At 38.5% G+C, this 27,364-nt stretch overlaps 6 protein-coding genes and 1 long non-coding RNA gene across 12 annotated transcripts; 3 read left to right on the top strand and 4 right to left on the bottom strand.

The window, feature by feature from the left end:
- Nucleotides 1–1,961: 1,961 nt before the first annotated feature.
- Nucleotides 1,962–4,090, bottom strand: LOC120005406. The gene is made up of 2 exons (XM_038855031.1): nucleotides 2,105–4,090; nucleotides 1,962–2,024 (listed from the first exon to the last, which is right to left on the bottom strand). Exons 1-2 carry the CDS (start codon nucleotides 3,944–3,946, stop codon nucleotides 1,962–1,964), a joined length of 1,905 nt encoding a protein of 634 aa, XP_038710959.1. The 5' UTR covers nucleotides 3,947–4,090.
- Nucleotides 4,091–4,409: 319 nt separating this feature from the next.
- Nucleotides 4,410–6,560, top strand: LOC120006594. Its single transcript, XR_005470049.1, has 5 exons — nucleotides 4,410–4,723; nucleotides 4,856–4,923; nucleotides 5,548–5,697; nucleotides 5,896–6,049; nucleotides 6,143–6,560. It is a non-coding gene; the product is annotated as an uncharacterized LOC120006594 (long non-coding RNA).
- A 123-nt stretch (nucleotides 6,561–6,683) lies between these two features.
- On the top strand, nucleotides 6,684–11,910 carry LOC120004793 (CCR4-NOT transcription complex subunit 10-like). Of its 5 annotated transcripts, XM_038854096.1 has the most exons (7): nucleotides 6,684–7,202; nucleotides 8,008–8,094; nucleotides 8,539–8,700; nucleotides 8,824–8,910; nucleotides 8,992–9,063; nucleotides 9,672–11,114; nucleotides 11,234–11,374. In XM_038854096.1, the coding sequence occupies exons 1-7, from the start codon at nucleotides 7,002–7,004 to the stop codon at nucleotides 11,237–11,239; spliced, it is 2,058 nt and encodes a 685-aa protein (XP_038710024.1). In that variant the 5' UTR covers nucleotides 6,684–7,001; the 3' UTR covers nucleotides 11,240–11,374. The 5 variants fall into 5 exon arrangements, with proteins under 5 accessions (XP_038710024.1, XP_038710020.1, XP_038710021.1 ...); XM_038854092.1 differs by having other exon boundaries at nucleotides 9,672–11,910; XM_038854093.1 differs by having other exon boundaries at nucleotides 7,066–7,202; nucleotides 8,008–8,182; nucleotides 9,672–11,910.
- A 182-nt stretch (nucleotides 11,911–12,092) lies between these two features.
- On the bottom strand, nucleotides 12,093–13,217 carry LOC120004797 (36.4 kDa proline-rich protein). Its single transcript, XM_038854100.1, has 2 exons — nucleotides 12,462–13,217; nucleotides 12,093–12,361 (listed from the first exon to the last, which is right to left on the bottom strand). The coding sequence occupies exon 1, from the start codon at nucleotides 13,075–13,077 to the stop codon at nucleotides 12,472–12,474; it is 606 nt and encodes a 201-aa protein (XP_038710028.1). The 5' UTR covers nucleotides 13,078–13,217; the 3' UTR covers nucleotides 12,093–12,361; nucleotides 12,462–12,471.
- Nucleotides 13,218–14,341: 1,124 nt separating this feature from the next.
- On the top strand, nucleotides 14,342–16,938 carry LOC120004796 (vesicle-associated membrane protein 711-like). Its single transcript, XM_038854099.1, has 4 exons — nucleotides 14,342–14,655; nucleotides 15,610–15,800; nucleotides 16,226–16,389; nucleotides 16,675–16,938. The coding sequence occupies exons 1-4, from the start codon at nucleotides 14,433–14,435 to the stop codon at nucleotides 16,763–16,765; spliced, it is 669 nt and encodes a 222-aa protein (XP_038710027.1). The 5' UTR covers nucleotides 14,342–14,432; the 3' UTR covers nucleotides 16,766–16,938.
- Nucleotides 16,939–17,079: 141 nt separating this feature from the next.
- LOC120004795 lies at nucleotides 17,080–20,134 on the bottom strand. Its single transcript, XM_038854097.1, has 3 exons — nucleotides 19,485–20,134; nucleotides 19,000–19,184; nucleotides 17,080–17,826 (listed from the first exon to the last, which is right to left on the bottom strand). The coding sequence occupies exons 1-3, from the start codon at nucleotides 19,993–19,995 to the stop codon at nucleotides 17,251–17,253; spliced, it is 1,272 nt and encodes a 423-aa protein (XP_038710025.1). The 5' UTR covers nucleotides 19,996–20,134; the 3' UTR covers nucleotides 17,080–17,250.
- Nucleotides 20,135–20,665: 531 nt separating this feature from the next.
- Nucleotides 20,666–26,696, bottom strand: LOC120005446 (putative clathrin assembly protein At5g35200). Of its 2 annotated transcripts, XM_038855072.1 has the most exons (16): nucleotides 26,542–26,567; nucleotides 26,066–26,155; nucleotides 25,837–25,959; nucleotides 25,678–25,747; nucleotides 25,466–25,563; nucleotides 24,513–24,654; nucleotides 24,260–24,360; nucleotides 23,409–23,492; nucleotides 23,179–23,229; nucleotides 22,984–23,049; nucleotides 22,836–22,901; nucleotides 22,652–22,732; nucleotides 22,459–22,536; nucleotides 21,749–21,910; nucleotides 21,484–21,672; nucleotides 20,666–21,387 (listed from the first exon to the last, which is right to left on the bottom strand). In XM_038855072.1, the coding sequence occupies exons 3-16, from the start codon at nucleotides 25,933–25,935 to the stop codon at nucleotides 21,022–21,024; spliced, it is 1,653 nt and encodes a 550-aa protein (XP_038711000.1). In that variant the 5' UTR covers nucleotides 25,936–25,959; nucleotides 26,066–26,155; nucleotides 26,542–26,567; the 3' UTR covers nucleotides 20,666–21,021. The 2 variants fall into 2 exon arrangements, with proteins under 2 accessions (XP_038711000.1, XP_038710999.1); XM_038855071.1 differs by lacking the exon at nucleotides 26,066–26,155 and having other exon boundaries at nucleotides 26,542–26,696.
- Between the last annotated feature and the right edge of the window lie 668 nt (nucleotides 26,697–27,364).

Genomic DNA, 27,364 nt, shown 5'->3' on the forward strand with positions numbered 1-27,364 from the left:
AAATTGGGTGATATGAAAATTGTATAATTAAAATTCTAACAACTCTTCATTTTATACAAAATATGGTAATGTTCTTCTCACACTCATTCGCATAGGCAAGCCAGTTTCCTCAGACGGCATGCCACTGCCTCAAGGCTTGTTTTCATCTTTATTATCAGTGTATAAGTCCATGAGAAGTGGTCTTTGTACAAATAGTAAAAGTGTAAGTCAAATTGTTTCAGTTCAATTTTTCCCCTTTCTGTTCTTTTGATAAAATTACAAGTTGTTCATTAGAGATTTTGTATGAATCTAAGAGCTGGATTTGGAATACATGGCCCCACTTGTCTTGTCATTTCACTTATCTAAAGGAAGGAAATAACATATATAGAGACCCGAACTGTTCACCTCATGTTTGGAAGACTCCCTGTATGGAGAGACAAAACGTTTTCCTCGAAAAGTCATTTTACCATCAAGCCAAAGGCCCGCGCGGGTAGCAGTAGCCGCATTGTTATCGAGACACATTGAGCAAATAAATCTTCCCAACAAGAAACCGATACACATATGACAAGAATAAGCAACGTGTGCATTGCATGCTTACTTACTATTAGAAGATGCCAATATTGCAAGAGGTTATCCAAATTCACCAAGATGACGACTATCATAAAATTCAGCATGCAGTTGCTAACATCAAACTCATTATCATATATTTTTTAACTCCAATATTCCTAAAGAAAAAAAAAAGTAAAGTTGCTATCGAGTCAAGATTTTTTTAACGGCCTATATATATCTGTAATATTCTCAAAGGCCAAAGCTATCTTCATCCTTACATCACGGATCCGTCCTCTAATTATCATTGCCATGTTGGCAACATGAGATAAGCAGCTTGTTGTATGGGAACTGAAGCAAAAGTACATCGCAGTTAGCACATAAATTTTGAAGTCTTTAACTAAAATGAGTGACAATCTCTACTCTTATCAGAAAAAAAGCTTAAATAATACCGTAACATTATAACTAAGACCATTCTATTTATTCAATCAGCTTTTCATAACATTGTGCTTTAACGATTCAAATGGCAAAAGATCTCTAAGAGATTAACTGCATTCATTTAACAAACTAATTGCAAATACTGAGAAAATATAGAGTTAAAATTTTTTCCCCTGAATTCAATGGAGTAAGTATTTTCAAGACAAGAATGGTAAATCTGAGACACATAAAGAGAAATTGAATTTATATGCCAGCGTGGTAAAATGATTTTCACTGCATACGCAACAAATATGTTTCTTAAAACATATAAAAGGCTAGCATTGTGGGTTATAACAAGTAAGAGGAACTCAATACATTTCTTCCAAAACTGCAGTTATTGAGTACAATCAATTTGTCAATATAATTCAGTCATCAAAAAGTTAAAAAGGATTTTGAAATCAATTAAAACCCAATCAGGAAAAACAATGGTGAATTCATAATAGGAACAACATGTGGATTTTTGTTTGCTAATTACTCGAACTCACTAATAACTTTAGAAGAATTGATCTTAACTGGTTACCAAAACTGGATCACATTCAGTTAAGATTCAATGATTTAATGACCACCTGTTCGAGATCAAAACTGCTAAGCAAGTAGATCACATTGAGTTTAATAGGTTAAGCAACTCTAGAATTTTAAACCCTTGACACAAAGTTATTCTCAAATACTCAATCTAAGGTTACCCAGAAATGAGAATCGCAGCATAAACTTCAAAAGATTGGATACAAAACTAGTGAACAAGAAAAGTATTGAAAATAATCAGAGATAAAATACCTTCATTACTATTTGTGGGACTTGGTCTTCTTCTTGTTATTTCCCTTACCATCAGAACTTTTACTTTTCTCATCTTCAACTGTAAGCTCCTTTGAAATCACATCCACCTTGTGCTTCTCCAACAGAGGTTCAAAGCGTTGCTACAAATAGTAAATATTAGTAGAAACGTCAAAGCATTGAAAATTTTAGAAAAGGGAACATAGTATGTAACCTGCACTCTGCAAGATTATTGCATTCTTAATAACCATCTGCAAAGGGAACATAGTCAGACCAGAAATAAGAATATGTGGAATTCAAATAGAACAAGTTGTAGTAATTCTTGGATCACCTGTTGACGCACAATCTCTAATGCTAATCTTATGTTATTGTACATTTGAATCGGGAACCCCTCCTGCGATTTCACTTCATAATCTATACTGCATTCTCCAAATCCAGACTGATTCGAACTTGGACCTGCTTGAGCGAGAGCTGATTGTTCTTTCAAAACATCAGATATAACTTCTGACTCGATTAAACTATCAATATCTTCTTTTCCTTGTAGGTCTTCATGCCTCTTCCTCAAAAAAGTGACACAATCTTCTTCTTCCTGTTTTGGACTTTTTCCCCCATTTTCATTCTCTTCAACATATCTGTCAACAACCTGAATTGCTTTAATTTTGCGCTGCATTTTGGATATTTCATCATCTCTACATGTTTTTTTCAAATGTAAACACTCCTTTTCAAGTATTTGATAGACTTCTTTTGCTTTTTTTCTTTGAGAGTCTCTTAGACATTCCCATGACTTGAAATCCTCCCCAATCACACTCCCATATAACCATGATATGAAATCATCACTTTCAGGAGATATAACCTTTTGACCAATATTGAGCGAAAATGGTGTGGCAGAAGCATTATCTGCAGTGGCATCAATGTCAGTAGCAACATTAAACTCTCTTCCCCATGAACGTAGATCCACAAGGAGACCTGAAAAGTGTGTATTAAAAACAACTCTCTCTTTGATTTTTAAGTCCAGATCATCACTTAAATAGCAATCCAAGTAGCTTCCCTTTTCAACTAAATCATCCGAATCAGCCAGCTCATTGTTACAAACAATTTCAGAGGCTGATTTCCATTGACTGAATATACATGGTGTTGCCATATCAGAATCCAGAGGTCTCCACTCACCTTTCAAATATTCCGTAATCCATTTGTTACAAACATATATTTCCTCCTTCAAAAACATAAGAATCGGTCCATGTGTTTTCCTGAAATGGTCCTTGTACAAATTACAGTCCTCGAACTTCTTACCACAAAAACACTCCCAATATTTCCAAATCTTGTATTCCTTAGCCCAGCTTATGGCTTCTAAAAGCTCTCGGGCCACATCACCATCTAACGAATTAAAGTACATTTCAAGATCTTTTAGGTTCACCGATCTAATTTCCTTTTTCTTCTTCTCAGTCAATGAATGGCTCCATAAATCCTTACACTTATTTTCTTCTTCATCATCTTTTCCCTTCTCTTTCAATACACTAAATTGACTCGCTCTCTGTTTCTTGAGAATCCAGTCCCCAACAATGGCTTTCATACGTTCCATCCTCACCTCCATTTTTGCCGCATCAGCCTTAATTAGATGCTGGCAAGCATGTAAATACAATCTAATTTGTCTCTCAGTATTCTCAATTCTTGCTTCCTTACTTGAATTCTGCATTTCATCCTCTCCAAGAAACCTATCAACTCCTGGATCAGTGGAATTTTCGATAAGTAGGGCACACTTGCATTGTCTAATCACAGTATCCCATCCTTCTTGTGTCACCTCTGCCGTCTGATACAGTGCATCAATAGACAGCAAAGCAAAATAAAGAGAGTTCGGCAACATATCCATGGCAAATTTGGCCGATTGAACCGCCCTATTTAATTGCTTGAGTTTCATATTAAAATCATCTACTAGTTTTTCAGCAGCAAGCTTGCGGTTGAGTGCATCAATAGCGTGAAGATGTGGTGAATCTTTATAATTAGACATAGACTGTCGGATTCTAAGCAATGCATGGAGGTACTGACCTTTTTTAATTTCCCGGAAAGCAACCAAGCCTTCACGCAAGATCTCCGGAGATAGCGATTCAACTGCTGGGGTTGGTGGATCGACGGGGGTGGTGAGTGGCAGCGATGGTGGTTGTGTTCCAGAGGACATCTCTTCTTTTGTTGAAATTGTTTTTTACGAGATTAGAAATTATGATAGTTGTTAGTAAGATAAGAGGAAAGGAATGAAAGTATATTGCAATGTTTGTTTGGTTTAGGGTTTTAGGGTATGAGACATGATAGAACAAATATGGGATTACATTGCCTATAAACATCATCTACACTACACGCCTATGCATTATGCCCCTTAAGAATCCTTTTGAGACCGGATTCTCTGTTCCGTTGTTAATTTCTTCGGATACACCAGCACCTGTAGCATGTAAGAGTGACGGACAGAAGGGTAAGATGGTAATTTTATTTGAACTTATGCATTGGCGGGAAAGGAGGGGCGATTATAGATATTTTTAACCAGAAAAACAAAAATTAAACTATTTGATTGTAGATTTAAACCAATTGAGCGTAATTTCAATTTGTTTAGCACACCTGTAAGTGTGTAACATAGGCATTTCTAACAAGCCACACAGAGCCTTCGTACCCGCCACACAAGCACAAGGTTTTGCGCCAAAAAAACCCCTCAAATTAGGGTTTCGTCTCGTAAGATTTTTCACCTCATCCTCTAAATCCGTGCAACAATGCCCAAATTCTCTGATCAGCTCTAATTCGTTCACAATCGAGTTCGGACAAGACTTTTGCTTGATAGACTCTGCAGCTACGCCTCCAATAACATTCAAGTAACGATCAGTCTTCAATCGTAGTACACTAGCCGATGGAGCTCACACGCTCTTATCTCGTTGATAGTTGTGGATATAGCAGATGATGATGAGGAAATGTGAGTTGTGCATCAATTTTATGTTGATTTAATTGTTTGTGTCAATTGGGGTTTCTTCTCTGCATGTAATCAATACAAAAAGGTTTTGTTCTTTCCACAATTGAATTAATGTGAGTCTTAGTTTGATTTCAGTGCTGCACTGGCCTTGAACTGCTTGGGATTCATGATGTATCATCCGTCCATTGTTGCTGCCCTTTCAGGTATATGAAGCTGCGAATTAGTTATTAAAAGAAAATGATTTTTGTTCGTTAATTCCCTATGCCATGTTGTGGCTTGATTTGGATAATGATACCTGATATGGGCAATTCGTGGAGGTCTGTTGTATAAGCTGCAGTTTCTTTCTAGGCCAGAATACTTGCTAGTCGTGCATCCTAATCTGATATTTGCTGCTGTTGAGAGTTTTTTTTTTTTTATCAACAAGATAAGTAGACAACAGTTAATCAAATTCAGCCAAGAAAAGAGAAGGAGAAAGGGACACTCAATTCTACATTAGTTCGATAAAAGAAGCAGCACAATCATTCATGAAGAAAAAGAGTTGCACTGTTTAAAGAACATAGACTTTGCACATTGGATTACGACTGTTGTTGGCTCGTTGTTGTTCATATGATGTGCATGTTTGCTATAGGAGGTGTTCTATTGTTAATGAATTCAATTTTTTTTTATCGTGCTGTAGTGGATGATGTAAATTTAGTTCTCCAATCATTGGCTAAACTCACCACATACACGAAAATGAAGGCGCATGTCTATTAACTTAGCAGTGCTTTTCAATATTTTTTGACGTTCTCTTTTACCATTGGCTGTGTATGTTTGTTGTTTCACTGCAGATCATTTAGAATTTGGGCATTTGGTGTATATCTGTCCAGCAAATCAATGCATCATTTCTGTCAGCTCATTTTCATTTGCTCTTGCGGGCATTTGTTCATGCCCTTGACAATCCTATTGGCTCCTTATCTATAACATTTTAGGCCACTCAGGTATAGCCTACAATTTAAAGTTTTTATATAACCATTAGATTTGTTTCCGTCCTGATACTCATTCGCGCAAATTAATTGTTTGCTTATCATTGCTAGATCTTTTTAAGCTGATGTATTGTGTAATTGATTATGGTGACGTGGGAAGTTGAGAGGCTGCTTTTTTGCATTTGTGCCTAATCTTATGATACTATTTTATAGGCTGTAACGAAGTTGGCATCTCAAGTAAGTGAGAATATGAGAGAATCATCACATTTATGGGCTCCTCCAATATACAGAAGGCTTCTCAGTGCTGACAAGAGAGGGCGGGAAGATAAGATTTATGATATTTCCTCCTCCACCATATCTCTCCAAGGTACTGAAGCTTTCAACTTCCGCTATAATGTGCAAATGCAGTCATATTAAAACCACTACTTAATACGGTATTCAAATGTATTTTTATTGTCAGGCACTTGCAGAAGATATCGAGAGAAAATTGCTGGATGGGATGAAAGAACTGCTAGATCAAGGTAGGAAACTTCAGATTATGCAAGCCTGGGGATGGTTTATTCGCCTATTAGGACAACGTGCTTTGAAGAACATGCATTTAATTAACGATATGCTAAAGATACCAGAGCAGACATTTTTGGATCAAAATCCGCAAGTCGAGTTTGTCTACAGCGAGTCCATGCTTTTTTTAAGAGCATACTATTTTTATATGATTCTCTGGAAATTCTTTCTGCAGCTGTTGGTCTATTTTATAAATACTGGGATTTGGCTATATGTGTGGATCTGAAGCACTTAAAGATTGCCTAGATGTTGCGGAGAATCTCTCTGTTGAAAGTGCAGTGTGATATGTAGCTCTGTTTATCTTACTTTGTGCCATGTCTTATCGTATCCATTTGTTAGACGTCAGTTCTTTTGGGCTTTACCTAACCTAGATGGGCCCAGAGAGGACTTCAAGGGTCCACTAACATAACATTGCTAGCTCGACTCATTTCAGGCTTTCAGCTGCTCCATGTTAACTGACCTTGGACTCGGTAACCCAGCAACCCGAACTCAAATTCTCTCTTTATCCGTCTCTCTCCCCCCAAATTGGTCTCGCTATCTCTCGCTCTGCAAGTCAGACACATCTGAATTCTGTAGGAGAAACGACGTTCATGCTCTCTCCAAAACCCAAGGGCTTTAACTTCGATTTTGAATGAAGTTCAAATTGCGCGCTTCATTCCTATCGAGATTTCGGTGAAAGAGAGAGCTAGGGTTTTTTCCATATCTGCATTCGGATATACAACTAGGGGTTCGATACGAGTACTATTCTCGAGCTGATCATGGATTCGCGAGATTCTTCTTTTCAATTTCCGGCGGTGAATAGAGACGGGCCCTCCTCTGGCGCCGCTGATGATGATACCGTCTTTTCCGCTGCTGCTGCTTTTGCCAAGGAAGCTTACCTCCACTTCCAGGCTCGTCGGTATGTGGAGTGCCTTGAGGTCTTGAATCAATTATTGCAGAAGAGGCCCGACGATCCCAAGGTAGTTAAAAACATACATAACTCGTCCTGTGCTGATGTTTGTCCAAGCTCCGAATTATACATTTGAGAATTTGACCTGAGTCCTTTATTTTTTTTAGGTAGGTTCAAGCTTTCTTTTTAAGGATGTTCTCTGTGAGCTATCAAACATGCAAATAGCATTACAACATTTGATATATATTTAGCCATTCAAAATTTTTGATATTTTCTTCATCAAAGTTTATATTTGTGGGCAGCAAAAGAGTGGCTTTATTTACAATACTGAGATTTTCTGCCACTAAAGTGCCTGTAGTCTGTAGGGTCAGTAAGCACTGCCATGAACAGATCAGGAGATTTGATCGACTCCAGCTGTGATATTGATTCTTTTCATTGAATGATTTGGCATAAGTCTTGATCTTTGAGACTCACATTAGCCGCTGCATCTTTGATGATAATTTTGTTTTGAACAGCAAATGGGGGTTCATTTAACTTGATGTTTGTGACTCAATTGAAGTTAAATGGCGTCCAAATTATGCTGTAGTCCGTGTCTTCATGTTATGTTTCTGAATGATTTCTGAATGAACGTTGATGCTCTAGTCTCTTCTTGACATAGCAGTTGTTGAGTTCAAATTATATTATAGTCCGTGTTTTCATGTTATGTTTCTGGTTGATTTCTGAATGAATATAGATGTTCTAGGCTCTACTTGACATTGCAGTTGTTGAGTTCTCATTTCTTAAGCTGCAGTAAATTAATTTTCTGATATTTTCCCTTTTTAATCTTTTTGATATTCTTCTAAGTTATATCATTTTTTTGCTGGTGAATGTTCCAGGTTATTCATAACATTGCAATTGCAGAATTCTGTCGCGATGGTTGTTCTGATCCAAAGAAGTTGCTTGAAGCACTTGATGATGTCAAGGTATAAGAAAAATTTTCACCCTCCCCAAGTCTATTGTGATGCAAGCTACATCATCATTCATCAACACAGTGAAACATGTTGTGCCATGGTACACCTATTATTTATATACTGCATTGAGATATTACATGGATTTTTCTTTGGAAAACTAATGGTTTGTAACATTGTAATTTCTAATACAATCGGAATGGTTGTTCTTTCTGAATAAGTTTCTTGAAACATGGATGTCAAGGCGTGAGAAAATGTTTGACCTAAGGATGCATGTGAGCACATCATCCCGCAACCCAAGGAAAACGCTTTGTTATGCTATACCTAGTTCATATACTCAATCAAAACATTTTGGGTTATTCTGCTTTACAAAATTTTGATGGTTCTAGTATCTTGCTGTGAAATCTTTTCGTTTTTGTTAAAAATTCTTCTCATCTCCTTTTGTTGGTGTTGACTCAGAAGAGAAGCAAAAAGCTTGCTCAAGATTCTGAAGAGCAGTTGGATCTTGGAAATAAAGTTAACTCCATGGCTAAAGGAAGTGGTGATCAATATGGTGCTGGAAGTAGTGCAAGTGTTGGTTATGTGGATGAATTTGATACTTCCGTGGCTTCGCTAAACATGGTATATTCCCTTTGTCCCTTTCTAGTTAGTATGTTAATGATACTGTTTAAGTTATTCAATTATTGATTTTTTTTTTAATTTTCTGGTTTGATTGATGCATCTGTTCTATATTGGATCTTTTAGGCAGTTGTTTTGTTCCATCTTCATGAATATCCAAAGGCATTAGCACTTCTGGAACCTTTGTTTCAAAATATTGAGCCCATAGATGAGGTCTGTAATCTTGAGCTGGAATACTTTTAGTTTGGTGATTACAGTGTCCTGCTAACTTCTTCTCCATTTGTTTATCTACAGACAACAGCTTTTCATGTTTGCTTCCTGTTTCTGGATGTGTTGCTTGCTTGCAATGATGCACTGAAATCTACTGTAAGTTGGCATATTGTAATTAAGTGTCTGTCTCCCCTGCTGGAAAGCGGGATTAACCTATTAGCATTTCTGCTTTATTGTCAGTGTTGTGGTTGTGAGTGATGGGGTTGGCCTCCTCATTCCATTTGTACCTATTAAAGTGGGCTTTATGTCGTGTTTATTGCTTTTACCTTTCTCGTAATTTTTGCAAGACCATATGGTGAGAGGGAGTTAAGACCATAGAAAAGATGTGTACAATACAGAGCTGTACTTTTTGTGTGCATAAAGCATATTTCTTTGGGATCATGGGTATTGTTACTGTCCAGCTATTGTTCTTTGGTGATAAGAACCTAGATGGAACCTGACAAATCCTGTTGGTTTTTCTTTTTTTTCCTCTTCTTGAAATAAATATTGTATTATTCATTATTAACCTCTTTTTTTTTTTTACTTTTTGTGCAACTTTTTTGAGATGTGTTCCTTATGTTAGGTATACTTGTTATGAAGTTTATGGCACCATGAGTTTAATGCTTGGTGGTTTGACTTACTGTGTTTTTTTTTTTTGGAAACTGTGTTTATCGGCTTAATGCTAAATGGTTCTAGTTTTGATTTTATTTTATCTTTTTCTTTAGAATGTGCTGCTATATCTCGAAAAAACATATGGGGTTGGTTGTCTGAGCCAAAGTGACAACGGAAGCGTGGGACTGCAGCAAGCTGCAAACCTTGTCACAAAATCATCTTCTGTCCCAACCAGTGCATCTGTGACGGATGCTGCTAGTTCAGATTTGGCTTCTGGTGTAAATACCACAGAGAATCCTTTATTGAGAACTTTGTCAGAGGAGACACTAGAGTATGATTCCATGTTTTCGCTTGATATTGGTGGACAGAACTTGCAAAGGCCAGCTGGTGTTTCACCTTCAAATGATTTCTCAAGGATTCAAGCTGATAGGTCTATCATGAATGTAGATATCAAGCTCAAGTTGCAACTTTACAAGGTTAGGTTTCTGCTTTTCACTGGGAACCTAAAGCAAGCAAAGCGTGAAGTTAAGCATGCTATGAACATTGCACGTGGAAGGGATTCTTCCATGGCTCTATCCTTGAAGGCTCAGCTTGAATATGCTCGTGGAAACCACCGTAAAGCCATCAAGTTGTTGATGGCATCAGGCAACCGCACAGAAACAGGGAGTATGAGCATGTTTCACAATAATCTTGGATGCATTTATTATCAGCTTGGGAAATGCCACATGTCATCCATATTCTTTTCCAAGGCTTTGAGTAATAGCTCGTCTCTTGGGAAAGAGAAGCCTCTGAAGCTGTTGACTTTCTCACAGGATAAATCACTCCTTATAACTTATAACTGCGGTGTGCGGTATTTGGTTTGTGGAAAACCCTTACTTGCCGCTCGCTGTTTCCAGAAGGCAAGTGTAATGTTCTATAATCGACCTCTCCTGTGGCTTCGATTCGCTGAATGCTGTTTGATTGCATTTGTTAAGGGATTGCTAAAGGTTAATCAGGCTGGGCTAGACATTAAAATTCATGTTATTGGCAAGGGTAGGTGGAGACAGCTTGCAGTGGAAAATGGAAGCAGTAACACAAGAAATGGACATGTAGATTCTATTGGAAAGAACAATTTGGTTTTGGGAAGTGACGGGCAGCCCAAACTCTCTCTGCCACTTGCACGGCAGTGTCTTTTTAATGCTTTGCACATACTAAACTCTTCTGAGCCAACTTATTTGGAGTCCAGTTTGCCCTCTAGTATCTCCTTGGAGGAAAACGAATTGAGTGAAACATCTTTCAAAAACTCTAATCACAAGAAGTTACCTAGTGCCAATTTGAAGGCGTCCGGTATATCGACAAGCTTGGGTCAGATTGATGCGAACGGGGATTCAAAAGAGCAAAAGACATTAACAAGTCGGGATATTATTCAGAATTCCATTTCCTATTATGAAGATGTTGAAAGAAGGGAAAATCAGATGATTAAGCAAGCTCTTCTTGCCAATTTGGCTTATATTGAGTTGGAACTAAAAAACCCTTTGAAAGCCTTGTCGACGGCAGGATCCCTTCTGGAACTTGCGGTATGTTCAAAGATTTATATTTTTCTAGGTCATGTGTATGCAGCAGAGGCTCTCTGCATGTTGAACAAGCCAAAGGAAGCGGCTGACCATTTGTTGGTTTATTTGTCTGGAGGAAACAGCTTTGAAATGCCGTTCAGCAAAGAGGACTACGAGCAACTGCGAGTTGAGAGAACAGTGGATTGTGAAGAGTTGAATGGAGTATTTGGGTCTGGCAAGAGTGCCCCTCAAGAGGAAACGGGAGGTTCTCCCTTCCTCAAGCCAGACAAGGCCCGCAGAACACTTTCTGCAAATTTTGCTGCATTGTCTGCAATGCAAGGAGAATTTGATCAAGCCCGCCATTTTGTGACTGAAGCATTGTCCCTGATGCCGAATAATCCGCAAGCGACTTTAACTGCAGTTTACCTGGATCTTATGCTTGGTAAGTCTGGAGAAGCTCTTGCCAAGTTAAAAGAATGTAGTCAGGTCAGGTTTCTTCCCAGCACTATACGAGTGAATAAATCTTGTTGATGGCCATCCTCAATTCTCAATTTTAGTTTAGTTAGTGGTTAGCTCACCAGTCCTTGTAGAGGATTTGTAACATAAGTACAGTCCAATTTTTGTTTTATCATTTTTTTTTTCCTGTTCTCACCCATAACTTAGGGTTGGTTAATCGGTGGTGCGGCTGAGTGTATTTGTTTAGAGCAAAATACCCATTTCCCAAAGTTGAGATGTAATTCTCGTTTCCATGTTTCGTTGGCTAAATCATTTGCCATTCAAGAATGGATATATATATCATTTACTTTTCTTGGTTTTGTAATTCTATGATTGAGAGCCCATTCCCATTGGAAGTCCAAAACCAATTTCTTTTACCTCTCTTTCACTGTTTCTAAATTGGAATGAATCATTGGTTTCTATAATTCAAGGTCCTCAATTTAGCATTAATTCAAGCCTCAACCTTTGAATCAATTTATAATCAAGAAGAGAGAGAGAGAGGAGAAGTGAACATGAAAACTGAATTCAACAAAGTCATCCTGGACTGTTTCCCTAATCAAGGACAAAAACAAAGCAAGCGCTAAACATTAAACATTCCCAATAAAAACAAATGATTGTGCAATTAAAACATAATTAACACACCAGCAATAATAATAATTCCAATCGTCAATTGAAAACCCATAGAAGGGAAGAGAAGAGAGGGAGATAAAAGCAGGCTCGATCGATCGACATCCTCTCATGTCGATATCAACTTTTCATCCATGAAATCTAACAACCTGCAAAAGCAAAACCCATGAATCATGACATCTTATTAGCCAAACCACACACACACACACTCTGTATATATACAATTACGTGAAGCAATTGAGTAACTAACTTTGATCATCTAGAGAGAGCAAGTGTAGCCAGGAGGAGGAGTCTTCCCACAAGTGATAAGAAGCTGAAGAGCAATTGGAACATAGATAGCAAGGTTGAGTGCCTTGACTTTAAGAGTTGTGCACAAGCACACTGCAGCTTCTACCTCAGCAAGTCCTTGAAGAACTGGACAGCATTGGTTCACAGCAGGGTCTCCAACCCCAATATGCACTAAACCTCCAAGAAGATCCACACAAGCACCCAATTTCAATGTGTCAATTGGACAAGTATCCTTTTTTGCTGGTGGTGGTGGGCATGATTTTCCCTTTGATGGTGGATTAGTCACTGGAGGAATTGGGATTTTAGGAACCGGCGGAATGGTCACCGGGGGAGTAATCACTGGAGGAATTGGGATTTTTGGAACCGGCGGAACAGTCACCGGAGGAGTAGTCACTGGAGGAATTGGCACTGGCAGTGGAGGCAAGTGGACTGGAGGGAGTATAATAGGACCCTTTTTAGGTGAGTGTTTGTGTTTTGGTGGTGCCTTTCCACATGAACCACAACCAAGAATTGGAGTGGTAGAGGAAATGAAAAGCATGAAAATGAGGAGAAGTGCTGACACTTTGGAGGACTCCATTAATTCTTTTTTCTTGGGTTTGTTGAATGAATAACAGTGAGAGGGGTTTTATAGGGAGAGTGAGGATTGAGGAAGGAAAGAAATAAAACCCTAGAGAGCATGTCACGTGAAGATTGGTTTGCAAGTAAGGCAAATGCCAAATTATGCTAGTTGGCAACATGCCCTAAAAGTGATTGAATACATTTTACTTTCATCAAAGATGCTCTAATGTCCTTATTGTTTTGTACATGTACTATCAATTACTTTTCTTTGATTAGCTTGCTTTACAAGAAGAGCTTTGACATGATGGGTTTAATTTGATCAAAAGTACAAGACGTATATGTAAAAACTAGCTGGAATATTGATCGTCTTGTGCATGCAAATACAGAATTACAGATACCGAATTGTACTTTTTTTTGTCCTCATTTCTGCCTCCTTTTAATTTGCTTCTTAGCATAGTTACAATATCAATGTGTCTAGAGGTAAATACATATATTAGGCTACATGGGTAACTTTAGGAATACAAGAAAGATGGTTAACTAGTGAAATATAATCTGATTACATAAACGGATCTATATGGAATTCCATGGTTAATTATGTTTTGAAAGTATTAATTGTCCCACATGGAAGGAGACCAATCAATCAACCAATCGAAATGGGCAAACATATACGATCATGTGTACATGGAGTGGGCATTCATGTATATATAATGACTAGACATTCTTCTGTGCATATCCATCTTCAATTGGATCAATACCTATTATGCTCAAATAATGTTGTTTGGGATACCATTGTGTGGGCTATCCCTGCACATGCATTCAGCCATTCACATTAATAATTGAATGGATGCAATATATATATATATATATATATATATATCGATTATATATAATGGAATGTTGAATGATTTTTTACTTGTGTTTATAGAGTGAAATTAATTTATAGGTAACTAAGAGCGAGCATGAATAATTGTAAATTCCACACTAGTGTTTCGTATTATGGATTGAGTCCAAAGCGAAGGATTGAAGCTTTATATATCAGTTTCCGGCTCACTGCAAAATCACCTTCTCCTCCACTAACTGGCTTCTTGGGCTATGGCTAAGACCCATCCTCCCATGGGTTTGGGTTGTTATAGGGCTTTTTTTTTTTGTCTATGTCAGTCCAGTTTGTTTTCCCATCAACACTAATGGATTTATGGATTTGTTTCCTTACAACTTTAACAACCATTTGTTGCTATTCGTCCACGTGTTCCCCTACACTTCTTTCCCGCTGAATTCGCGTGAATCAAGAGACAGACTTATCGTTTTCCTTTCCCTAAAACGGAGAGGAGAAAAACAGAGGGAATGGAGAGCGGAGAGAATCGTAAGTAGCGATCGATGGGGATATTGTACGGGATGGTGGCGAGGGGCCAGGTGGTGCTGGCGGAGTTCAGCGCCACCACGTACACCACAGCCGGCGCTGTCGCCAGGCAGATACTTGACAAGTCTTTGCCTGGGAATAGCGACAGCAATTCCTCTTTTTCCCAAGATCGCTACATCTTTCACGTTAAGAGAACCGATGGTCTCACCGTTCTCTGTATGACCGATGACGCCTCTGAAAGTACGTAAACATTCTCTCTCTCCGTCTCTTTGAGTATATGATTTGCCTCGTAACCTTATATTTACAAAAAGTGCGTTGGTGTTGATAGTGCGGTGGCTATGGATTGAATTGATTCCGGGAAGTTTAATGTAATTTTTTGCCCTAAATATGGGAATTGCCTCACCAAGATACCTGGAATGGCGTATATAATGTTATTTTCTCTATTTCTCAAAGCCCCTAGCTCATTGAATCGCTATTTCGTTCCCTTAATTTAGGCTTTAAGTACTGTGTTGCAGGTGACATTTTGATTTGATTCATGAACCCTAGCTTTTTAGGACGTTAAGCACATTTTTTGCAGAATTTAGACTATCAAGATTCAGGATTAATCATCTCAAGTAATGGGATTAGATTAGCAGTTGTTTCACCTTTTGTTTCCGATAACGTATTTGTCAAACAACAGTGTTCTGCTTGAATGGAAAATAAAAGCCACACTAGATGGATGATTCCAGGCTTAGAAGCACGAATTTTACGAATTTTCATGCATGGTTAAGAAAGACTTCAGGAAGTATGTTATCTATTCTATAGACTACATCGCATATGCTCGAAATGAAGGGTGCGAGGGTTTGATTTGTTACAAATAAAAGTTCAACAGCTCTCGTGCATAAGGCTCACACAGTGAACGGGGTCAGAGATTTGCTGGATGTACGTAGAACGTATCTCCACATAATATGTGGAGATGCTATTTCTAGGAATTGAACTTGTAACTTCTAGTTTGCATCCTTGTAACTCTTATCACTGAACGACATGCTCGCATGTAGGCATTCAAAGGTAAACAACTCTTGCGCACAACCTTCCGCAATGGGTGGGGTTGGGACAGGTAGAATGCACGTGGGCCTTACCCTACATAATATGTGTAGAGACTTGTTATAAATATGATGAAAAAAAATGATCACGTCCTCTTGGAATTGTGTGCAGGGAGAACACCTTTTGCATTTCTTGAAGATATTCATCAGAAGTTTGTGAGAACTTACGGTCGTGCCATTCATTCGGCTCCTGCATATGCTATGAATGATGAATTCTCAAGGGTGCTAAGCCAAGAGATGGACCATTATTCAAACGACCCAAATGCCGATAGATTAAACAGATTGAAGGGCGAAATGAGTCAGGTACTTCTGTTTCCTCGCTTCCAATACCATGAAGTTCAATGTTCTTAAATTCTTATAGACTTGCAACTGCGGTTATACAATCAAGTTCTTTCATTTGATCAACCATTTAGTAATAGCCGATTCTATGGCAGACCTCAAGGTAACTGGATGGCTGCTCAACAGTAATTATGAAATTGGATTTAAAAAGTATAAATAATCGACGTGCAATGCATGCCAACACTACATACATACATATGTAGATATACACACATTTTCCAAACCTTGCAATAGGAGAGCTTTGTGTGCAACTTGGCTTGTTCTGTTTCACTAAATCCACTACTCTTAGGTGCATAAACAGTCTCTGTACAGCATAGAGTAAGTGTGCATAAATCTGACAATATTTTTTCATAAATCTTACAATGGCATGTCATGAATCACGATGATAGGTGAGGAGTGTGATGATAGACAACATTGAGAAAGTGTTGGAAAGGGGTGAACGCTTGGCGCTGCTAGTAGAGAAAACTTCCACTCTGCAAGGGAATACTCTTCGTTTCAAAAGGCAGGCTCGTCGTTATAAAAATACTGTATGGTGGAGGAATTTCAAGCTCACGTAAGTAAATCAACAGAGCGTCAACACTTTACTGCTAGATCTGATGTTTAAATCTCGCCTGCTGAATGATTCACATTTGAGAATGATTGTTGACAGCCATTGGAGTCCTTATAGCCTATGATTTCATATAACACCACCTTTTAAGCTCATTTCTTCCTTCTTCTAACCAAGTTTATATTTTTGTTCATTTGGATTCGTATGATTTAGTTTCTTCTGTTTAAAAGTGTTTAAAAGTGTTATTGTCTATTTACTTGGACTAACTAATGCTAACATTTAAATTTGCAGGTTTGCGTTGATGCTATTCATCTTGGTCGCCATTTATGTTCTGCTCACTTTCACTTGTCATGGTCTCTCACTGCCTAGCTGCTTGAAGTGATATTTATGTACTCTCAAATATCAATCCATTGATCTCTTTTTGGCCCCTGGTAAGAATTTTGAAATTCTTATAGCCCATTACACATCTTTGAGCTGATAATTCGAGCATTTATACATATACATACAAGGCAAGATAGATTTTTATACATCATGGTGGGTTACAGCCTTCGAAAATCCAGCTATTTTGCATCAGTAAATTGATGGGAATACTAGACCGTGGACCCCCTGCAGCCCATTACAACATGGGCTTAAATTGGCCTGCCAATGTTCACAGCCTTGTCAAAAACATCAAAACCAGTAAAATACAAGTAGGGCTACAGAAAAATTTTCGACTTGGAATAATATTGACTTAGTATATACAAAGATTAAATATAGCAGTATAAATTTTTTGTCGGCCGGAATCCAAGGAATTATTGATTTAAAATAAGATAGATAACAAACGGCAACTCTACAGCAAAAATAGTAAGCAACCAAACAGCCATGAAGCTAATCAAAATCATCCACTGTAAGCCAGTCATTTGCCGCATCCTCCGAGTCTTTATCTTCAGAAGTTGAACAGCTCCCTTTCTGCACTTCACGCAAAGCTCCAGACCTTTCATTTAGCTGGACCCAGTCACTTGATCTTGTTGGTGAAGAGCTAGTGCCCTGTACTGGCCTCAGAGCTGATGATCTGGTGGGAAGGTCATTTTCATCGTCTTCCAAATCACTGAACGAGACATCCTCATCATACTCAAGCTTTTTCACAACGTTGATGCCAGTGCCTGAATAAGTAGCTGCTTCTTCTAACCTCTCCCCACTCTTCCCTTGATTATCAATTTCTACCCTTTCAGTCCCACTCACAATTTCTACAAGCTCCTTTTCCTCAGAGTCGATACGTTGCTGACTCTCACCCTCCTCGACAATTTCTACAAGCTCCCTTTCCTCAGAGCCAATATGTTGCTGAGTCTCACCCTCCTTGGTATCCTCTAGAGACGTAAGATTTCTAGAGTCGCCTGAGCTCACAGCTTCTGCATTCCTCTTGTTCTTGATATTCTGGAGAAGTATGTTTCTTGTTTCAACTATCTGCAAAGACAGAAGACTTCAGTAATGCAATCCCCAAAAGAGAGGATAAATATTCTCCTAGAGTGTTGGAATGCGTTTTAAAATTTTCCTGGGAGCCCAAAATAATTCTCAATGTCTAATTATTCCAAGCAGTTATTGAACGGAAAACCTTCAGGGCAAACAACAAAATGGTTTCTAAATGCAAATCCCCTTAACCTTCCCCCAAAACAAAACAATAATTAAAAAAAGGGAAACCAGTAGAAAAACTCCGGCTGTTGATGCAGCCAATCATAAGTTTGGATAAAGGATGAAGGTTGTGCTGGGTCCCCACTCCCCATCCAATGTAAAATTTGCCAAACTTCATGAACATGAATCCAAATGAGAAGTTTGTTAGGGTATCCCCCACTTGTCATGTGGGTGAAGGAGTATTCATATCTCTAATTTCTCATATAGATTCATGTAGATGATGATGAATGGTGGAAGACAGAAGCATTAGAAACTTCGAAATCAGCAAAAAGGAGAGAGGCATTCTATCAGTACACAGACAGAACAAAGCAGCTCATTTAGAAGCTGACAGTTGGTCCATTCATCCTCTCCACAAATTTAGTCACGTTATTAGCTGTTTCATACAAACCACAACAAATCTCATTGCGAACAGAGAAGTGGGATCTAAAGCCTCCAGAACGGAATTACCCAAAAATAAAGAAGCTGTACTTGGAAAACTCTACTGAAGAAATGTAAACAATAAATAAGGCCATATATATACCAATCCAATAATATACCTATACATGCTTCATGTACTTCAAATCAAAACAGCTAAAGATGACCCCCTTTCTATCTTTTTAATCCCAAGCCACACATATGAGGCTACCGACTTCCTCTTCCTAGAACAAATAATAGTAATCTGATACTCAGTATAACATTGTGACCAAATTAGTGAAGTATAAAAAAAATTAGTGACCGTCTGCTAGACATATAATAAAGAAAAAATTTCACAGAAAGCCACAAGTGAAAAACCCAACCACCAATCTCAGTATCCTTTCTCTGTTTGAATCCTTATTTAAGAAAAAAACACAAGAACCAGAAGAGAAGTTTGTCCATTTATTTTGGAAAGCAGAGTGTAAAGTTTCGGGCATTACCACAAAAACAAAACAAATAGAGAGAGAGTATTGAGAATTGACAAAAAGATCTTGCCTCGGGGGATGACAGTAGCTCGAAATCATGTTCATTCAGTCTTGGAAGCAGCAGTATAAAATATATAATCCAAAATTGTTCCTCTCCCATAAAACGTTGAAGATTAATTCTAAGAGCTGTGAAACTTGGAACCAAACTTTCAACAGCAGAGACATGCTCCCTTTGAGCATCAGACATTCTAAAACCTGCAAAATAACATGCCATGAATCAAGACCCAAAGGCACAGTAATGTAAGCCATACACCGCCATCTTCCTACAGGTATCAAGAAAGGTAAAAGAGGTAAAATGGAATAATGGATGATAAAATGCCAAAAGGTTCGTATGCAAGTTGTAATGTAGTAGTATTAAATGGAAAAGCAACCTACTTTTGCTTCCTCAATACAACAAAAACAACAAAAGGGACGTTGAAAGACGATGTTAAATTCGCACTTGTATTGGGTATTAACAATTATACATCCTTAAGTTAACTTAAGAGTTGCAATTACCATTATCATCCAGTGGTAAAGGAAAATCGGTCCAACACTCAGGCCGCACAGATATCTCCTTCACAAACTCAATAACTTCATCTGTGACCCCCGGAACATAATCATCATCTCCATCTTCTTCTTCTTCTTCTTGGATCTGGAACTGCAATAAATCAGAGGCAAACTTAGAGATCCCAGTAACCGCTTTGTTGCTCGAGAGAAGCGACAACCCGCTCTTGAAGCTGCCGCCGATCTCAGCGAGATCGTCACGGATCCCAAGCAGAGCCTGCCGCGATGATTCTTGCGGTTGTTCTCCCTCTTGTTCGGAAGGCAATAACGACGGTGGAGGAGCAAGGAAGGCGGCCACTCCCCGCAACTGGCGACCGATCGTCTCGCTGATGACCGACAGGTCCTCTTTCATACCCCCGCGATTCGAGGGACTACCTTCTCCGTCGTCTTGTTGTTGCTCCGGCTGTGCGGAGGAATCCGACTCCTCAGATTGAAATTGAAGAGATTTGAAGAGCCAAGACATTGTTTTTGGAGATTTTAGGGTATTGGCTTATTGAATTGGGGATTTTGGAGATTGGAACGGAGACATGACGAAGTAGTGGAAGCCTCTCTGCGCTTCGTTGGCCTTGGCTTCGGCTTCTTTCACTCGCTCTCTATCTACTTTGAGATGAACACTTCAGTTAAGTAATGATTATTTGCGGCAGGTGGTGTGTGTATGTTCACGCCACGTCAGCCAGTCTTTTACTTAAATTTTATAATAATGCTACCTAATCGTCCAATTTGGCACTGAACCCAAAATTAATTAGACCCCAAATTGTTATTTTGAATTCCTAAAAACTGTGGATGCGATTTTTTGCATTCAAGATTGTCCCTCGGACTTTTACGGACATTCCCTCACAATACTTGGATAATTTCCTAGAATAAAACCGATGATAGGGTAAGGATGCATGCAAGTACAAGTATCGGAGTGGATAATCCTGATGCAAAAAATGGCATCGCAATAACTTTGAAAAAAAAGTGACCACATTCGATTCTCCAGTCTCATCTGCTGGTAAAATTGTACTTGGCACCACTCCTGCCACATAACTGATTAGTACATGAGAATAATTAAAAAAACAAAACAAAAAACCCCTCAAACCTGAAACTCATTTAGACAACCAGAGACAAGATCACAAGAGAGAGAGAGAGCGCTCTGTTGATTCCATAAATGAGAAAAATGCAATAACAGAAGATTAAAACAACTTTATATTATCTGAATACATGAGTGGCAACGTATGAAGTTCCTGCTTAACCATCATCAACAAACGAGCAGGTTCGAAAAAATAACATAAATATCCACAACCTCAACAAAATCAACAATCCCTGCCTTCTTTGCTAATTATTTGATAAAGAATCTCCTTCTCTAGCTGTATCCTGCACATACACAAAGATATGATACACAATTGTCTGTCTGGTCTTCAAATCCGCAAAGCCGAGTCCAACTGATGGTTCTCCCATTTCTTTTCTTTTTTTGTCGGAAAAAAGAAGCGGTCATGGCAAAAAAAATCATCTACATGAGCCCAGTATAGGGATTGTAGGCTTGAACGGGCATACCTGCACCGTGAGGGTACATACCGGGTCCATATGGATTACCAAACGGATTTACGGGCAGCTGTTGTTGCGGACCCATCATCATCATCTGGGACTGTTGTTGCATCATGAAACCCTGTTGCTGGTTAGACATCATTGCCATCTGAACAGATGGTGGCGCGGCTACTGTGTTGGAGGCATAGAAAGGATCGTGTGCAGTTTGTTGCATCGGTAGACCGGCCATTGGCGCTGGCTCCCAGGGACTGTAGCTCGTGGTATGTTGGTTTGTTCTTCTGATTGCATCGTCGTAGAGGCTATCCAGCGTAAGCTTGTCTAAGCCTCCAGCCTTTTTTAATTCAACACCAGTTGACATCAATAAAACAGGATAAAAAGTAAGTTGTGTGTGAGAACTATGAGATGCCTAGGGAAATAGAACTTGTACCAATTTGCTGGCTGCAGCGGCACCATCATTGGAGCTTGGAGCAGTAACCAGTGCCAATTCCCAGCCTGTAGTTCCATTTGCTTGGACCAAAGGAGCATTGGTTGGTTGATCAGCTGGAACAATAGCCAGAGCCCAGGCATTTTTCTCATCTAATTCTGATGCAGCAACAGGAGCTGGATCATCCAAGCTCTGCAAAATAGTGAAGTTAAAATAGGAAATAATCTACGAGTTCAAGGAAGAAACAAAGACTGATCATAAGCATTACCAACAAATCAGTTGGTTCAGCAACAGGAGCAGGAGCAGGAGCTTCTACTTTCACCGGCTCAGGAGGTGGTGGTGATGGTGGATGTTCCTCCTGCACCTCTGGGACCTTTTTGTACTCTATAGCCAAGACTTCCTTGGGTGAAGAAATTTTATTGTCGACAACCTGCTTAGTTGAAATTGATCAGGTAATAATTGTTGCAGGGTACTCTCCATGACAATCAAGTAGATATAAAATGGACACTGAAGTTAAAAAAAGGAAGCCGCAAAGATCATTGCAGAGAATCACAAAGAATGGCAGAATATCGCTGCAAAGAGTTGCATACTTCAAAACGATATGAAAAGAGAAATTCAACAAAGAAGTCAATACGGAGAGCCATGCAGGATTTGACTCCAAAACATAACATGCTGGTGATGCAACTCTAACGGATGTACATTAGCAACCTTGACTGGAAAAAAAGAGATTTAGATGTGTATACTCTTGCTTAATCATCTCAAAGTTGATTCATAATAGTTTTACAATGCATGAGAACTTCAGAATATTCTGCCCGGGCTCATTCACAATTAACTAATTCAAAAAAGTGTTCTTGTTGTGCCGATAAACCACATTCCTTAAGTCCATTAAAGCTGTTGACATTCAATGGTATCCGAAGTTCTTGATTTTCCATTATGCACCACTCAAGAAGCAATTTTAATAGAGCGAATCAGCATTACCTGACCCTTACGAGCAGTTGACATCCGTGGAGCTTCTCTTACATACTCTTCCATGGCTTGTAAGAATGATGCAGGGGGCTACATTATAGACAAAAAAAAAAATCAGCCAAGGAGAACATTAAAGAGAATGATAATAAAAACTAGAAAGAAAGTAAAATTAGTTCCAAATGACAACATATGCGGTAACTCGGACCTGCTCAATCTTAATAAATCTTTCCCCACGTCCAACATCAAAATTCTTACATATTTCATAAAATTCCGACAGTCTCTCAGCCTGAAAGTGAAAAATATCGTAAGAGTTTTCCATTATATACAAATTTTCAGCATTAAATGGAACATAAACAGTCACCAAAACAATTAGGCCAAAATGGAATTACCTGCTGTCCAGCCCTCCTGTATATATCCAGTGCCCTCATAGCATCATTGCGTTGCATCTCAAAGAACTGTCATCATCAATAGTTATCATATGTATTGATCAGTAGAATAGTGAAGCTTCTAATTATATAAATAAAGAGAGGTCGTTACCTTGTCAACCAAATTAATTGTGCCATCACTTATGGCTTGATAGATTTTGATGCTTTCAGAAGCAACCTATATGAATTAATAATTGACCAACACACAAAATAAAACAATCAGCAAGAAGTGATCAAATAACACTATCTCCACATGCATTCAGCTGATATCATGGAAAAACATGATGTATTATAAAGCTTCAATTACCATTGACAACGCTAACTGAATAACAATGTTATTTACTGCTGCCCCTTGCGGCTGCACACATATCATGAATGTTTCCCACATAAGGAAAAAAAATCCACAAAAAGAAAAAAGTTCATTAAAAATTTGCTATTAGTTGATAAGTAACAGGATTATTGTGAACTACAACAATCAGGAACCATTAGTGGGACAAAAGGCCTCTCCACCAAAATGTGACAAATAAAACAAACTACCTGACAACCAAGAACACGGAAAAGGAGCTGTTGCAAAGCTGGTAAATGCTCCAGAAGTTCAGCAGTATCCAGATCTTTGGTTCTCTGCATCAAGCTTTCACCAATCACTTGTCTGTACTATTAGACTTTTTAAACTATAATGGTACTGTGATCACTTGTCTGTACTATTATAATGGTACTATAATGGTACTTATGCTAGTGAAAGTGGAAAAAGACCAATGAAGGCTTAACATCAAAACTTCGCCGAAACAATTGGGAATTGTGACTTTGAGAGAGTAAGATAAACAACTCTCATGCACAAGGCTCTTGCAGTGGGAGGGGTCGGGGACATATATGATGTATGCAGACCTTACCCCTGCAACTCTACCATTAGGTCACATGTTTACTTGTGGGAATTGTGAGAGTGCTTAATCAAATTAACAATTAAGGAGATAGGGGGCAGTCTTAGAATCCACAACTCTAGCAAAGGAAAGGTTCTGATAGGGATACAAAGTTATCAGAACAACTTCGAAAGAGTATCATACTAAGACGTTAACTACATCCATAGCAAGCCAAGAGTAAGTTGCCTTTTTGACAGAGAAGAAATTGATATAGAAGACACCTATCCATATAAGTGGCTAGCCAAAGAAAATTTGACGCGGCATCACTCCTTCCAAGATGTAACTTGTTTCTCTTAGCCTTCTACTTTCTTGGACGCATTGGAACTCAACCAACACGATTGGAATCCAACACATATTTGATGCCAATACTCCAAAAAATTTCCACCATAAGATTGAAAGTAGATATCAACATTTCAAATTCAAAAGCCAAAAGCCAAAAGAAGCATGAAAGTAAAAGAGTAAAGTTCTTACTGGCCGGTCCATCTCAACATCATACTTCAACACACGAAAGCATTCCAGCCTTTCCTCCAAAAATAGGGCATATGTACGAACCCAGGCAGAATAATCCCATGCTGAGCAGCATATGACAAGAAATGTCGTTAAAAAAAACTCCTCATTCTGACAAAAAACTTTGTTTGGCCAAAGAGAATATAAGATGTCATTATAGCTTCACCAATATTCATCCCCACATAAAAGGTGTTCCTCCTAAAAGAAATTTAAGTACCATTAGGGCCAGAATCATCCTTGAAATGAGCCATATTAAGTATGTGACTTCTGCTTCTTCCGTAGTTAATGATCTCTTCATGGAATGTGGGGTCCACTTCCCTCAGAGCACGATGAATTACAATCATTGTTTTCAATGCAACCTAAAAACAAATGAACAATCAATCAAAGTCTCAAACAACTCCTAGAAAAGCAACACACGCACATCACCACCCACATAAACACACACCAATGCACAAATCTTATATGCATATGAAACCTCTCAAAGCATCAATTTCTTAAACTACTGACTGGCCGACAATTCATCATGAATCCCGCCCAGGGCCACCAAGTCAACTGTGCTATTTATTCAGAAAGGAAATGGAACCAGGTCATCACTGTTGTGAATTCCTAATATCATGTGGGAGGGTATAAAACAGCTTATATTCAAAAGAAAAACCACCCTAATGAACTGTACGGTAAATACTAACAGAACAGTGGATGAGAATAATTCTATTATGTAAATTCGTATTTGACCAGAAGCGCAAAATTATTATCCTGGACCCCTCCTTTCCCATGTTGTTCTCATGAATAGTCAAAAATGGATAGAAAATTAAAGGAAACAAACACACATAACATGCCAAAGGTGAGCATGAACTGCTACAATGAGAAATTTCTTAAAATCTCTAATGAGAATACCATTAGCCACAAAAACTACTGGCTAATATCTTGTTTTTTAACTAACCAATGCATTGATGATGCAGAAGGTAGGGAATATTTTACATCCAGAATCTCCTTTCCTGTCTATGTAGCTCAATAGTTGTTATTACTTATTAGTACATAGGATCTTAATGAAGTAAAGTAAAGTGCAGTCTCTCATTGATTTTAGTTAAGTTAACAAAGCTTATTTCTATAAATGCAAGGGAGACACTAATAATTATTCTGTTAAATACATTTTTTGTTCCAAACACATACCGCCCAATTATGTGTCTTTGATAACCGTCTGGCAAGTGCATGGATGCAATAGGCCACATCAGCACGAGGTCTAGTAGCTGAAATAGCAGCAAAAATAGCTGAAAAGAGAAATAGATACAATGTCATAAGTTGTCCCTTATTCATTGTCAACTTCGACGGGAATACCGCATTAATTACAATAATAGAATTGAATACTGTCATAGACCACCCACCTCTAATGTGTTTTTCTCTTGCAGGGCGCTCATAGTGATTTGTAGCCTTCACTATAGCAATATCCAATTCCTGCAAAGTTAAATACCACGGCAATAAAGATCCAAACATATAGATGGTCGAAGTAACCATCAAAAGAATTACATTTAAGCTGCTTATACCTTGTAATCACTATTAACTTTAGCCAATGAAACAGTCGTTGTGTCTTTGAGGGCACCAAGTGCCTTCCGTATACTATTCTGAGTACCACCTCCAGACATTCTCTCTCCCTCAGCCACAACAGTCTAGAATTACTCATCAAGAAAATGATGTTATTTCCAAGTTCATAAACTAAGCACATTACACAACAAAATCCCATAAAGAATACAATCTAAACCCATTTAAGTTGACCTGGAGTAGCAATATAAGTATATATCAATTAAGATCCAGGAGTTTGGGCATCCAATTACTGCACGCTGAGCATCGTCAATACTCAATACTCTGAAGCAGCAATCAAAGTAAACAGAAATAACTGAAGATTCAAAAGTCAATCAATACAGAGCCTTGATTTCTATCAATCTCGGCAAAGATACAAAACAAAAGGCATGAAATAATTCAAGCAAATCAGCTCAAAGTCGGATGTAAATAACACACGGTGATCAAAACCAAAAAAAAAAAAAAAGAACATACCCTTCTGACTTATATGAATAAAAGATCTATCCCTAATGAAAACAGAGCACAATCACCCTTAATCAAAATAGCACATTTACCGTCAAAATAGGAAATTTCGAAAACAACCCAACAACATACACATAGGTACATACATGTATGTGAAGAATATGTGTCTGTATGTATAGATAAAAACTAGATCAGAGAGTTGGGTATACCCGAAGCAGAGAATCCCAGAGAGAGAGAGAAGGGAACGGTCGGTGGAGTCTGGTCACGTCTCTGCGAGCAAAAGGAAAAAGAAAAGTCGAACCAGAAAATTTGAGCTGTGAATGAGTTCGGTTTGGTTGGGTCGTCGGCGTCGTAGACAATTACTTGTTTAATTAATTAATTTAATAATTAAATATGGTTGTAATTACTCTCTGTCTCTCCTGTGTCCCTGTCCGTGGCATCAGAATACGGCATTGTAAGAACATATACATACATGCACTACTGCACTCCTCCAATGAATTCTTGACACGTCATCATTTTTGTCAGTTTTCTATACCAGAGAGATCAAGTAAAATTACTGCTCTTATAATGACAGGGAATTCACTTGAATCCATGTTCGTTCAACTCTGAGTTACTAATTATTGGATCTTTTATCATATTCGTCAAAGGAATGGTATCGACCTTCATTAAGGGTGATTTGCATTGGTTAATGCAACACACCATCAATGGATGGCCAGCTGAAATTGAATATTAACGGCACTTTGTTCCATGAGTGTAATGCTCTAGGGGTAGGGGCGTGCTAGAGCAACTGCAATGAATGTTTTTTGCTGGAGCAACAAAAATATATGGGATGATAGCAGAGCAGGCTCTCAAGTCATTACTAGGGCGCCCCATGCATGTCACAATGGATAAGAGCGTATCAAATTTGTACTGGAGGTGGACTCCAACTACTACAGTTATAGCACTAACAAGCAAGAAGTATGACGAGTCCCTTATGAGTCACTTTATTCAACAAGCCAAACCGTTTTGTCCACGTTGGGGGTTAGGAAAAGG

This window comes from Tripterygium wilfordii, chromosome 9 (assembly GCF_013401445.1).
Source record: "Tripterygium wilfordii isolate XIE 37 chromosome 9, ASM1340144v1, whole genome shotgun sequence".
Taxonomy (NCBI): domain Eukaryota; kingdom Viridiplantae; phylum Streptophyta; class Magnoliopsida; order Celastrales; family Celastraceae; genus Tripterygium; species Tripterygium wilfordii.

What these genes read in the sequence shown, in the direction of transcription:
- LOC120004795 (XM_038854097.1), bottom strand. Translation starts at nt 19,995, where the DNA reads ATGTCTTGGCTCTTCAAATCTCTTCAATTTCAATCTGAGGAGTCGGAT. An exon ending in TTTACCACTGGATGATAATG is followed by an intron (nt 19,185 to 19,484) that starts GTAATTGCAACT and finishes GTTATTTTGCAG; the next exon opens with GTTTTAGAATGTCTGATGCT. An exon ending in AGCTACTGTCATCCCCCGAG is followed by an intron (nt 17,827 to 18,999) that starts GCAAGATCTTTT and finishes CTGTCTTTGCAG; the next exon opens with ATAGTTGAAACAAGAAACAT.
- LOC120005446 (XM_038855071.1), bottom strand. Translation starts at nt 25,935, where the DNA reads ATGTCTGGAGGTGGTACTCAGAATAGTATACGGAAGGCACTTGGTGCC. An exon ending in ATGTTGAGATGGACCGGCCA is followed by an intron (nt 23,493 to 24,259) that starts GTAAGAACTTTA and finishes AGCTTGATGCAG; the next exon opens with AGAACCAAAGATCTGGATAC. An exon ending in CCGCTGCAGCCAGCAAATTG is followed by an intron (nt 21,388 to 21,483) that starts GTACAAGTTCTA and finishes GAATTAAAAAAG; the next exon opens with GCTGGAGGCTTAGACAAGCT.
- LOC120004793 (XM_038854092.1), top strand. Translation starts at nt 7,002, where the DNA reads ATGGATTCGCGAGATTCTTCTTTTCAATTTCCGGCGGTGAATAGAGAC. An exon ending in CCGTGGCTTCGCTAAACATG is followed by an intron (nt 8,701 to 8,823) that starts GTATATTCCCTT and finishes TGGATCTTTTAG; the next exon opens with GCAGTTGTTTTGTTCCATCT. An exon ending in ATATTGAGCCCATAGATGAG is followed by an intron (nt 8,911 to 8,991) that starts GTCTGTAATCTT and finishes GTTTATCTACAG; the next exon opens with ACAACAGCTTTTCATGTTTG.
- LOC120005406 (XM_038855031.1), bottom strand. Translation starts at nt 3,946, where the DNA reads ATGTCCTCTGGAACACAACCACCATCGCTGCCACTCACCACCCCCGTC. An exon ending in TAGAGATTGTGCGTCAACAG is followed by an intron (nt 2,025 to 2,104) that starts GTGATCCAAGAA and finishes TTCCCTTTGCAG; the next exon opens with ATGGTTATTAAGAATGCAAT.
- LOC120004797 (XM_038854100.1), bottom strand. Translation starts at nt 13,077, where the DNA reads ATGGAGTCCTCCAAAGTGTCAGCACTTCTCCTCATTTTCATGCTTTTC.
- LOC120004796 (XM_038854099.1), top strand. Translation starts at nt 14,433, where the DNA reads ATGGGGATATTGTACGGGATGGTGGCGAGGGGCCAGGTGGTGCTGGCG. An exon ending in TGAAGGGCGAAATGAGTCAG is followed by an intron (nt 15,801 to 16,225) that starts GTACTTCTGTTT and finishes TCACGATGATAG; the next exon opens with GTGAGGAGTGTGATGATAGA. An exon ending in TGGAGGAATTTCAAGCTCAC is followed by an intron (nt 16,390 to 16,674) that starts GTAAGTAAATCA and finishes TTAAATTTGCAG; the next exon opens with GTTTGCGTTGATGCTATTCA.